An 11,820-nucleotide genomic window follows, 5' to 3' on the forward strand; every position below is an offset into this window, starting at 1 on the left:
GCACTCCAGGCTGATTTAAGCTTCCTCCACTCGACCACCTCCTCTTGCGACGCGGCTGTTGTCTGACCAAGAGAACGATTGGGCGATACTACAGCTTATATTCCCTATTTAAAGCTCAGAAATCGATTGCTAATACCCAGACATCCGACATCGAACGGGTGACCCGGCACCTCAGAGCTCCACTGAGCTCTTTCGACACTCTCGGAGGATATGATACGCGCGTAATGCTCTGCTATCGATGAGCCCATCCCCAACGGAGAGTGACGAGGGACATGGTCGGACAATGGCCGAAAACGATGATAGCTCCTCCTCGGATACTTCGCAGTCGATTATCGAAGAGGATTCGACTGGCGCCGCCAACCACGATGCTGTCCTTCATCTTGCTGAAGAGCAAGAGACGCAGCTCAACCACGCGTTAGAGCCACCAAATCCCGTGGAAACTGGGATCGCGGCCAATCGATACCGACAGATACTACGTGGTCAAGTAGATGATGTATCGGAGGATGGGTCCGTGGACGCCCTGCCACGGCGGGTAGGCAGTCCTATAGATTCCCTTCTCTCAGTGCCGGATGACACCCCATCCATTGCGGTATGTTTGGACCATCTTGCGCGGGAGGGTATGAGCTGACGAGCTGCAGGGCTCAGGGGTGTCTTCCCCCGGAAGCAGTGTTCTTCCTTCTGTTGCTTCACGGCCTGGCCTTAGTAGCCCGACACCTTCGTTTAGGCCCTTTGACCGACGATTCCAATCGCGATTATCCTCTAGCTTCACCGGGAGCCCGCGACCTTCCTCACCGGCGTTCCTGTCAACACACAGCCGCAACGTCTCCCTGAGCTCTCAGATCATATTTAGCAAAGACGACACCGAGGTCCAGACACCACCTTGGGAGGTCGTCCGGTGGACAAAGTTGAAGAAGATGAACAGTCAGGCGTTTTCGGAAGCCGGGAAGCGAAACTTTGGCGTACCAACCTGCATCGCCGTGTCGGCCTCGATTGTACTCGGCACGAGCAAAGGGATAATATTAATGTTTGACTACAACCAGAACCTCAAGACCATTCTGGGGCCTGGGACAAAGGCCGTCGAATCTGGTGCCATCACCTCCATTGCAATTTCGGCGGACCACTCGACGATTGCAGGAGGCCATGCCAATGGCAGCATCTTCACATGGGACACCAGCAGGGCGTCGAGGCCTTTTCTACAGATTCCCCATCTCGAGCCGTCCCAGATGCAAAATCGGACAGAAGACGGCCATGTTCCCAACGTGGCCGTCACGCACCTCGGGTTTCTAGGCACCAGGCACACCGCTCTGGTTTCTGCGGATGACAAGGGCATGGCCTTTTCGCATCTTGCGACAAGGGGTACAGGTGCTCTGGGAAGGACCGTAAAGACAACCAGGATTCTGGGTCGATATCCGGACGCGCCTGCGCCAGTTGGAAAGGCGATGAGGCCCAGCACCGTTTTAGCGTTTGCCTCCTGTCCACTGGGGAACACGGAGAGAGCTACGGATAGCGTGGGCCTGACGGCCATGCTGACGCCTTACTTGCTCGTCATTGTCTCTACAACACCTCTCGCGCAGACACAACACAAATCGGCTCGACCAAAAGATGTTGCTCAACACAGTGCCATGACCGGCTGCCTTGCATGGTTTCCAGCTGTCAAGCTTAAGGTTCCAGATCATACAACAGGAAGCGACATCTCGAAAGTCAAGCTCGTGTACTGCTGGTCCAATGTCCTGACCATTCTCGACGTCGATGAGATTCCCTCGGACAACAAGGACAAACCACCAACTCTCATGTTCAAGTCGCGGAACCGGTGGAAGTGCGAAGAGGCAATTGTTGCTGTTCAGTGGCTCAGTCGCTCCGTTCTCACCGTCCTCACCATCACTCAACAACTCATCGTACTGGAGGATCGAAGCATGCGTATGACTGACGGCTTCGATCTCATTCATAAGTACATCTACCACGTCGACCTTTTCTCCAAGCAGCTTCACTCCCTGGTAGAGCAGCATGACGAAGGAGACACCTCGATGCATGGCGTGGTCGCAGATGCGTTTTACATGAGCTTCAAAGCATACAAAGGACGTCTCTTCCTGCTTGGGTTCAATGACGTTTCCATCGGGTCTTTATCGAATTGGGCGGACCGACTGATTGCTCTCATGGAGAACGGCGACTACATTGCTGCCATACGCCTTGCAACCTCGTATTACACGGGCGACGCTGAGAAGCTGACAGTCGGCCTCCCAGAAGACACAGCTCTTCGACATTCGATGGTGCATGACAAGTTGATGGAGATCATGAGCGCATCGCTGAAGTACGCCTTTAGCCAGCGACAGAAAGATCCTATGGTGGTAGATGAAACTCACCTGCAGGAGTTGGCCGAAATTTGCTTCGTGGCTTGCCAAAGCGTAGGTGATCTTGACTTTCTCTTTGACGAGATGTACGAGTGGTACGAAGACGCCGGTGTAGAAGGTATTTTTCTCGAAACACTTGAGCCACATATCCTCGAAAGGACTATCACTATTGCCCCCCCCGGCGTCATCAAGTCGATGGTGACCTATTTCGTAACCAAAGGATGGGAAAGTCGTCTCGAGGAGATGATCGTCCACATGGAAACTACCACACTGGATCTCGACCAAGTCACTCTTCTCTGCAAACAGCACAGGCTCTACGACGCTCTAATCTACGTGTGGAATCAAGCTCTCGGCGACCATATCACACCTCTCGTCGACCTTCTGAGTCTGTTGGTGCCCCTCATGGGCAATGGCGAATATCCATCCTCTGATGACTTGGACGACCAATACAGCGCCGACGCTGTAAAGATGTTCCCCTACCTCTCATACACCCTAACCGGGAGGGTATATCCGACGGGGGAGTACTTGGACGATACAGCAGGACCAAAGGCGAAAGCTGAGCTCTACTGGTTCCTGTTTTCGGGCAACAGCGTTATATGGCCTAGAGGGAGCAAACGCCGATTTCTTACAAGACCGTCCCAAGCCAGTGAGCCCTCTTTCCCCTACCTTCGACTCATCCTCAAATTCGATGCGCCGAGTTTCTTGAGTGCCCTCAACGAAGCGTTTGAGGACTCATATTTGAACAACTCACCGGAGAAACACACCGGAACCGTTGACGGGGATATGCCTGAAGAGCAGATCTTTGGGATGACTGTGGATCGGCAATACATCGTGTCCATCCTTCTCGAGATTATGAACCCTGGCGACTTTGCCCCCGAAGACACCATCTACCTTGACATGTTCATCGCCCGGAACTTGCCCAAGTTTCCCCAATACCTGCTTTTCCCTGGATCCACCCTGAGGAGAATCCTCACAGGTCTCTGCAACTACCCTGGAGAGGATCTCGCCGAAGATGCTCAGCTCAGCGCCGAGTACCTATTGTCAGTCTATCACCCTCCAGACACCAATAATCTGTTGCCGATCTTCAAGAAAGCCGGTTTCTATCGTATCTTGAAACAACAGTACAAGGCGGATAGGGAATATGGCATGCTGGTTCAGACTCATTTTGAAGACCATGATGAACGACATGCAGTCTTTGACTGCATCAGCGAGTGTTTCCGGCCGCATAGCGGCCTGAGCACTAAACAGTTGCAAGACGTCGAAGATGTGATCCGTGAGCATGCTCGAGACCTCATCGAGCTTGACCCCCGAGACTCTGCAAGGTCACTCGCCAGCCAGTCTTCTGATCTTCACCAACACATCTTGAACTCTGTACAAAATGTGCCGGACTTGCAATTTGAGTATCTCCAGACGCTATTCGAGCCAGGCGGTCACGACAGGCAGGAAGTACTAGTGGCTAATCCAGAGCGCGATCTCCTCGAGCGATACGTCCAACTCATGTGTCAGTTCGACCCTGATCATGTATCCGACTACATCAGTGTTATTCAATCTGCAAACCTGAGACTGAGCATCCTGCTACCAACCATGGAGGACACGGGCGTAATAGATGCTGCTGTGACGCTCATGGCTCGCGAAGGCCAGGTCAAGGACGCTATGGACAGACTCGTCAAACATCTTGGGACGCTCGAATCCGCTCTACAAGGTATCTTGACGGGCGTGGAGGACAGCGAACACCGTCTCGGTCTACAAGATTCTGCAGAAGAAGCTCTCGGGGCCCTCCAGAAGTATGTTCATGTTGGTATTTGGCTATGTCAGGGACAAACAAAGTCAACTGCGAAGACCACATCCGTCTCCCAGCGGGGGCAGCGGCAAGCTGCCAACGAGACGCTTTCATCTTCCGAGTCGCTCTGGCTCAGCCTCATAGACGCGGCTGTCCATACTACTCGACAGCTGTCGGCGACCATCGATGCAGTCGGAAAAGCGCAAGATGATGGGGACCGCGATCTTGAAAGCTGGGAGCGTCTCGATACAGACAAACTGCTGGGGCTTCTGCGGTCTCTGGTCCAACACACATTCACCGCTCTCCTGACGACGACGTCCAGCGCTTCCAATGCCCAGGCCAACGGACGGGTCCTCACCACCGCCGGCAACAACATGTCATTCTTACGGATATTGCGAGAGTTTCTTGCTCACGCCGCGGCCTCGTCACCAAATCTAGCGGATCTGAGGGCGGTTCTGGCCTCGATTTTCTCAGCTTATGCATACGAGGAGTCGATTCTTCGATTATCGAACCGACTTCTCGAGCGAAGCCTGTTCGTCAATGTCAAGCAGTCGGTACAGTTGAGACAGCGAGGCTGGCGACCGAAGGGCTCCACATGCGAGGCGTGCGGCCGGCGCGTCTGGGGACCAGGTGTATCAGGTAACGTATTTGAAGCTTGGGAGGATAAGCAGGCTGCTGAAGAGCAGAAACAGGCCGAGAGAAAGGCTCTGCTCGCAAGCATCACGGACAGGACTAAAGGCAAAGGCGCGGCAGAGCATTCTGGACTGCCTCCACATGAAGCGCGGGGTAAGGGCAAGATCGGTCCAGGCAATGGCGCAGAGCTGGCCCAGGATGCCGCAGGCAACAAATCAGAGGATGGTTCTCATGACGGCGACGACGCTGCGGACCTCGCTGTAAACAGCATGCGCGAACAGCCTCTGGGGCCATTGGTTGTTTTGGCGTGTAGGCACATTTATCACCAAGCATGCCTGGATGCTTTGCAGTCTCAAGAGGAAGAGAGCGGCAAGAAGGATAGGACGAGCCTTGAGGCGAGCCATTCTAGAGAGTACAGATGCCCGGTTGATGGGTAGGGACGGGCTTAGCTTGGCAGCGATTACCTCTATACTATGTACGAAATACCACGATTTCATGACTGACCACACCAATTCACTCATGATTTGAGTTTCATCGTCTTTGCGTGTCCTGTCTCACGCGCCACAGGACATCCATCTGACGTATCGGAGATGCCGAGGCTTATGAGGCTGTGGTTTGGCGCTGATCATATGCTGGGGACTGTCATCGAAACAGCGCTCATTGGCCTGGCTGGATCCTAGGCCTGGCCTCCCTGACAGCCTTGCATCGGCCCCTGAAACCAGTTCGCCCGCCCCGCCAGTCTAAGCTCGCCAGGAACGTAGGTGCCTTTTTGGGGGGGGCAGCAGGAAGACCCTTGGACCTGGACCCGAATTGAACACGAACACGCGACATTATCTCGGCCACATCTTGACGACATCGTGCGAGTGACCTTCATGACCGCGCGCCCGCTTTGCACGAAGATGCGGTGAAGAAGCATCAGTTCATATAGAATTCCGAACCCAACACAAGGTCGCCTCCCATGGCGATCTTCTCCTACCTCCGGTCCATCTACGACCTCGACACCCTCGACACTCGCTTCACGAGCCCCTCCTCCGTCCCGTACAAGACTGTCGTCGAAGCGCGTGCCGACCCCGCGTTGGGCAGAGAACCTCCAATCAAGGCCCACAGTCGCTCTCAGCCGTCAAAATGGAGATCCCCAGAGTTTCTCCTCTACTACCTCGTGCTGTCCGTCGTGGTGCCGTGGATGTTCTGGATCGCATACGACGTCTCGCGCCGTAAGATGGCCACTCCTGCGTTGATGATGTGTGCTGACCCGCGCACGCAGCTACCGACCCTCGATACCACAAATATGAAAGGTTGCTTTCTGATGGCTGGATTCCAGGGCGCAAGATTGTCCGTAATGATTGCCTTCCCCAACGAGACCACCAGCTGACAACCTTAGGATGTGTCCGACCAGCAATATAGCTTCTTCCGATCCAACCTCCCTGCCATGAGCGCTCTTCTGGTCGTGCATCCGCTGCTTAGAAAAGCCTGGAACTCGGTTTTCCCCGTATCAAACGAACTGCACCGAAGGTCAACGGCCGACCAGGGAGCTGCGCGACTGAAGCAGCGTGCGAGCTTCGACTTTATCTTCGCCCTAGTCTTCCTCGCCGTTCTTCATGGCGTCTCTGCGCTCAAAGTGCTGGCCATTTTGTATGTCAATTACAAGATAGCTACGGCTCTGCCGAGGAAACATGTGCCCACGGCGACGTGGGCCTTCAACATCATCACGCTCTTTGCCAACGAGACTTTCCAGGGGTATCACTTCAAGCGGATAGCCCAATGGCTGTCTCCTGTCTCCGCCGATGCCCATGCGGCACAGCCCTTTCTCGTACAATGGGGCGCGACTTTGGACAGCTATGGCGGCCTAAACCCTCGTTGGGAGGTGCTCTTCAACCTCACCATCCTGCGCCTCATCAGCTTCAATCTCGACTATTACTGGAGCCTTGACTCCCGCAGTGGAAGCCCGCTCGAGGTAAGCTTCGATGAACCGCCTCACAGACTCCTCTGTTCCGCATTATCCGTGATGCTGATATTCCCAAGAAGAAGCAACTCGACCCCTCCAATCTCTCCGAACGTGACCGCATCGCCATCCCGGCCGAACCCCAGGACTTCACCTGGCGGAACTACGTTGCATACACCATCTATGCGCCCCTCTACCTCGTGGGACCCATCATGACCTTCAATGACTTCATATCACAGCTCAAGCACCGTTCTGCCAGTATCGAAGGGCCCCGGACAGCCCGCTATGCGGTCCGCTTCGTTTTCACCCTTCTAGCCATGGAAGTCATCCTCCACTACGACTATGTTGGCGCCATCTCCCACGCCGCCCCTGTCTGGGCCGACTACACGGCTGCTCAACTGTCCCTCCTTTCCTTCTTCAACCTTCACCTCATCTGGCTTAAACTCCTCCTCCCCTGGCGCCTCTTCCGTCTCTGGGCCCTGCTCGACGGCGTCGACCCTCCCGAGAACATGATCCGCTGCGTCTCCAATAACTTCTCCACAAAGTCTTTCTGGAAAGCATGGCACCGCTCCTACAACCGCTGGCTCATCCGCTACATCTACGTGCCCCTCGGCGGCGCCGACTTTGCCGGCGGCTGGCGCCGCTCCGTCCGCTCCGTCGCGACCTTTCTCCTCGTCTTCACCTTTGTTGCGCTGTGGCACGACATTCGTCTACGCCTGCTCATCTGGGGCTGGCTCATCGTGCTGTTCATGATGCCCGAGGTCATCGCCGGCTTCCTGTTCCCGGCCAAAAAGTACACGGCCAAGCAGTACCGCATGCTCAGCGGCGCCGGTGCCGTGGCCAACGTGATCATGATGATCATGGCCAACCTCGTCGGTTTCGCCGTCGGGCTGGATGGGCTGCAGGCGATTCTGTATCAGATCCTGCATGACTGGTCCGGTGCGTTTTCTCCGTCTCCTGCTCTCCTCCTCCTCCTCCTATCTGTTCGTTCCCTTCGAGCTGACGCTTACCAGGGCTTCTCTTCCTCGTCACGGCATGCGGGGCGCTGTTCGTGGGTATTCAGGTCATGTTTGAGATTCGCGAGTCGGAACTCCGGAAGGGCATTTCACTCAAGTGCTAGGCGATCTGGGGCGTGTACTCGTTTGTATATTGCACGACCAAAATTATTGCAAGTACAACGTGTGTCTTTGAAACCACCCTCCCGTTCTCAAATCAGCGTGTTTCGCCGACATTAGGCATTATAATGACGTCGTTCTCCTCTCGCTCTTCCCATCTTCTCCGAACCCTCAAAATCGATCGACCGGCCCGTCAAGCTCGGCCTCGCGGTCATGATTTGGCTTGGCGGTATGACCAATGGTACCCATCTCCGTCTCGTCGTACGCGGGCTGGCGCGCAAACTTGCCATCCATGCCGAGGCGGCGCTCCGTCAGCCACTGGCGCACCCAGACGAGGCCCTTGACGGCCCAGAAGATGATGAGCGAGGCGGCGGCGATGCCGAGGATGTAGCCAGCCACGACGCCGGAACCGTTGGCGTCCGGGTCGAGGAAGCTGTACGGGTAGAAGCCGCGGGTGGCCTCGGTCATGTAGGCGAGGGCAAGATAGAAGGCGAGGATGACAATGAGCCAGAGCATGTGGACGAGGCGCATCTGGTCGTAGGCCGTGCGGGGGATGATGATTTCGAAAAGAGCAAAGGCCGAGTTGAGGGCGTGCTGCGAAATGTTCGAGTAGGCCTGGTAGGGCTGCTCGTACCAGGGGCCGGAGTAGAGGACGCCCCAGTAAACGATGGTGACGAGCCACGGGTAGACAGTGATGGTGGTGTAGAAGAGGGAATGCAGCGCTTGCAGGGGCCGGGGGAAGGAGTCGAGCAGAGGGCGTGCGCGTAGCGCGTAGGTGAGCGTGTGGATGGCAGCAAAGGCAAAGTAGAAGCCCAGGCCCCAAAATGTAAGGATCGTGAAGAAGGAGAACTCGTCGACGGCGGCGTCGCACCCACGGGGGCCAGATAGGCAGTGACGGGCAATCAGATAAAATCGGGTGGTGAAGATGAAGATGCTCTGAAATCACGGCGGTTAGACCAATCTCAACGTTGGGGATCGCGTGTTCTGCAACAAGGAGGTCTTACAATTAGGGCGCGGCAGGCAAAAAGTACCCACGGCGACAGGAGCCATGAAGTCTCGAAGCGGTTGGAGGGATCCCAGAGGTCCCTGTCGAAGCGAAAGCCATCGGCCCATGATTTGCGCGACATGATTGCGGCGGCGAGGTGAAATGAGAAGATGGAGGTGCCGACGCGTTGCTGCGACGTCGTCGCGATGCAAGTTTTGGAGGTTTGCACGCTGGCGCCCAATAACTTCTCAGGGTACTGCATGGGCTGAATTGAAATGACAGCGGTGGGCCTTCAGCGATCTCTTGGCGGCCCTTGTACAGCATTCGCTCGTTATCTTGCTGATCCTAGCCTGCCATCCAATTGCTCGGCCGGATCTAAGAGCTTAATTGGGCACTTTCGGCCGAGTTATGCTCGAGTCGTCGAGCACTACCTGACTATACTCCCGCTCCAACTCCAGAAGACGGTTGCCTGACAACACCTGGCGGCGGGACCCGTTCTGACTTGATGTACATGTATGACTGGATGAGGTTGCAAATTGGCATTAGCATTGGCATTGGCGTTGGCAATGGTGTAATGGCTGGGCATTGGGCCCCACTGGTGCTGGCGTTGAAGGCATACAGGCCACCATGTACGCTGGTTATGGTGGAGGTACAGGGCTCTGTCTACGTGCCGTGGCACCAACGTCGTATTGGTAGTCTTGGTCCTGGTCCAGCTGTCTCAGAGGAGTCCTTTTTCGATGAGTTCGCCCAAGTGATCTCCAAAGTATGCGTTCGAGCCGTCATGGGACGAGCCTCCAACAGGCTACCCACTGCATTCACGGCAACGCAAACCCGATGGAGGGTCGTTGAGCAGTGAAACGGTGAAGGTGAATGGGCGGCTGCAGGTGCGAGCTGCAAGCCATCCAGTCAATAGAGCCAATGAAGCATCTGTGAGGAGGCCCTGAATCACTGTTCAGGTTTGTTGTCGCGTCCGGCCGAAGCCCGATTGACGACTCGTGGGGTCCCGTTTCCTTTAATTGATGTGCCCACAACAGATGGACAGCCCCTGGACGACGGGTCAACCGACATTGGACGAGACGGATCAGTCCAATATTTGGGGGCTGGTTGCAGAGGACGGCACAGAAACGGCATCATGTGCCAATGGCCAAGCTTGGTCTCGTCGTCATTTCATCTCCTTTCGGTCTCGTTCTTTTCTTCCTATGGCGGGGAGTGGGTGGATTCGGCTCGGAGGTTGGTGCTGGCGTTCGTTGGTCGTAGTGCTATTACTGGTGCTGATACTGGCGCCGTCGAGGGCCTTGGCGGCGTGATGGTGGAACTCACCCTGCTGGCGGGGAGGGGGGGCAGTCATCGGGGTTCATCACCTTGGGATCAACTCGGAACCCGAGGGTCTGTTTCTTGGTCCAAAGCATTGGGTCAGCTTGCTGCAGCAACCAGCAGTCAAGTATTCAACAGCCGTGTGAGCTGTGTCTTCCCGCTCGCCGCAGTGACCCGGGTCAGCAAGGCAACGCGCGATGCGCAAAGTTCGATCAATCCGCCAGTTGGCAGACACAGCGTGGGGACATCGATTTGAGCGGGCAGTTTGAGAGTTAGGAGAAGCGAGCTAGAGCCGAAGAACCTGGTGCTCAGTGCGTCGACGGTTCGCCGTCCGATGGTGCTGACTGGAAGTGTGACTCGTATCAAGCTGGTGGGTGCGATTCGGTTGAAGCCGAGCAGACGAGGATCAGTGGCGACTGGTGTGTCGCCTACAGTCACTAGGGGCGGGAATATTAGATGAAGCCGCAATGAGGGTTTGACAAAGTCGAACCCAGTTCGACCAAGGTTTCCGTCCTCCACAGTCCGCAATCTCTCTGGTCGTAATTGAGCATCTCGATGAAGAGGGGAATGCACGATGCAGAGCATTGTGTCTGGAAGGCCAATATGTGCTATTCGACAAAGACTCGGGACGTTCGAGTGCCTCGAGGACACACCTGGAATAGAGAAGTTTCGCAAGTGCAAGGTACGGCCGGGAGGCCAGCCAGGAACATGGAGGGAGGGAGAGGATGCTGGAGGGGCTGGGCCTGTTCGGTGACCTGGCGCATAAAGGTGAACACGAGATCAGCACACCGAAGCAGCCATTGCACGAGGTAAACTCTGGTCTCCTGGCGTCTCAGGGAACACCAAGGGATCGATCAACATGCTCCTTGTGTCAAGGGCGTGTTTCCCACGTTGCCGGCAAGCGGCGGCACGCACCAAAAGAAGGAAAGTTTCTGGCAGGACGACTGGAATGGCGATGAGACTCACGGAGGGGTCAATCGTGCATAAATCATCGAACCCCCCCCCCCTTTCCGAGCTTCCTTCCTTAGAGTTGAGGATCTGCGGCTGCGGCCCATGCTCCTCGATTGGTCGCTGGACGAACAAAACATTGGCAAGCCTACATGTACAGGCTGCGCGTGGACTGTTGCTTCAGTGGTACTTGCTTCAGTGGCCAAGTACCCCCGAGAGAAGAGTGGCCGTCCCATATTATGCACGTCTCGCAAGTTGTGCAGCACATGGAGCCTTCGTGTGTGTACATGTGCAATCTGTCGACCACCATGGCATGGGTACATGGTAAGGCAGGTGGAGGTGGGGAGGGAAAGGGGGGGTCGATGGTCAGGTCCAGCCCACTAGAATCCCCACATTCGGCCGTAGCTCATGCCTGGGCCGTGGTACAGGTGCCACCATAGCGAATGCAAGCGCGACTGACTTCTGTTCAGGCGGGCCAAGCGGACAAGAGCGGGCAGGAGGTGGCTCCCAAGCTATTCCACATAGGATCGCCCCTTGTGTTACTTTGCATCAATCTTTGCTGCATCTGCATCTGCATCTGCACGCTCAGGGGCACAGGCCCCAGAAGAGAGAGACCATACCTCTGTCCAGGCTGCTTTCGCCCCTGACCCAGTCAGGGCCCCAGATCAGGACCCCGGGAACCCAGTGATGCCCACGGTCCTTCTAGGCAGGCCAGGCAGGGCCAAGCAGACCAACGAACGCAATGAGCACTGCAA

General features: G+C 55.9%; 3 protein-coding genes across 3 annotated transcripts; 2 read left to right on the forward strand and 1 right to left on the reverse strand.

The window, feature by feature from the left end:
- Nucleotides 1-238: 238 nt before the first annotated feature.
- Nucleotides 239-5,198, forward strand: VPS8 (Vacuolar protein sorting-associated protein 8; the record flags this gene model as incomplete). The annotated part of the gene is made up of 2 exons (XM_028639840.1): nt 239-589; nt 639-5,198. 2 exons carry the CDS (start codon nt 239-241, stop codon nt 5,196-5,198), a joined length of 4,911 nt encoding a protein of 1,636 aa, XP_028495767.1.
- Nucleotides 5,199-5,719: 521 nt separating this feature from the next.
- Nucleotides 5,720-7,823, forward strand: GUP1 (glycerol transporter; the record flags this gene model as incomplete). The annotated part of the gene is made up of 5 exons (XM_028639841.1): nt 5,720-5,975; nt 6,026-6,093; nt 6,143-6,715; nt 6,784-7,642; nt 7,717-7,823. The coding sequence occupies 5 exons, from the start codon at nt 5,720-5,722 to the stop codon at nt 7,821-7,823; spliced, it is 1,863 nt and encodes a 620-aa protein (XP_028495768.1).
- A 166-nt stretch (nt 7,824-7,989) lies between these two features.
- Nucleotides 7,990-9,065, reverse strand: D7B24_005693 (uncharacterized protein; the record flags this gene model as incomplete). The annotated part of the gene is made up of 2 exons (XM_028639842.1): nt 7,990-8,754; nt 8,823-9,065. The coding sequence occupies 2 exons, from the start codon at nt 9,063-9,065 to the stop codon at nt 7,990-7,992; spliced, it is 1,008 nt and encodes a 335-aa protein (XP_028495769.1).
- Between the last annotated feature and the right edge of the window lie 2,755 nt (nt 9,066-11,820).

The sequence above is a fragment of the Verticillium nonalfalfae genome (assembly GCF_003724135.2).
Source record: "Verticillium nonalfalfae strain VnAa140/NRRL 66861 chromosome Unknown scaffold_37, whole genome shotgun sequence".
Classification (NCBI taxonomy): domain Eukaryota; kingdom Fungi; phylum Ascomycota; class Sordariomycetes; order Glomerellales; family Plectosphaerellaceae; genus Verticillium; species Verticillium nonalfalfae.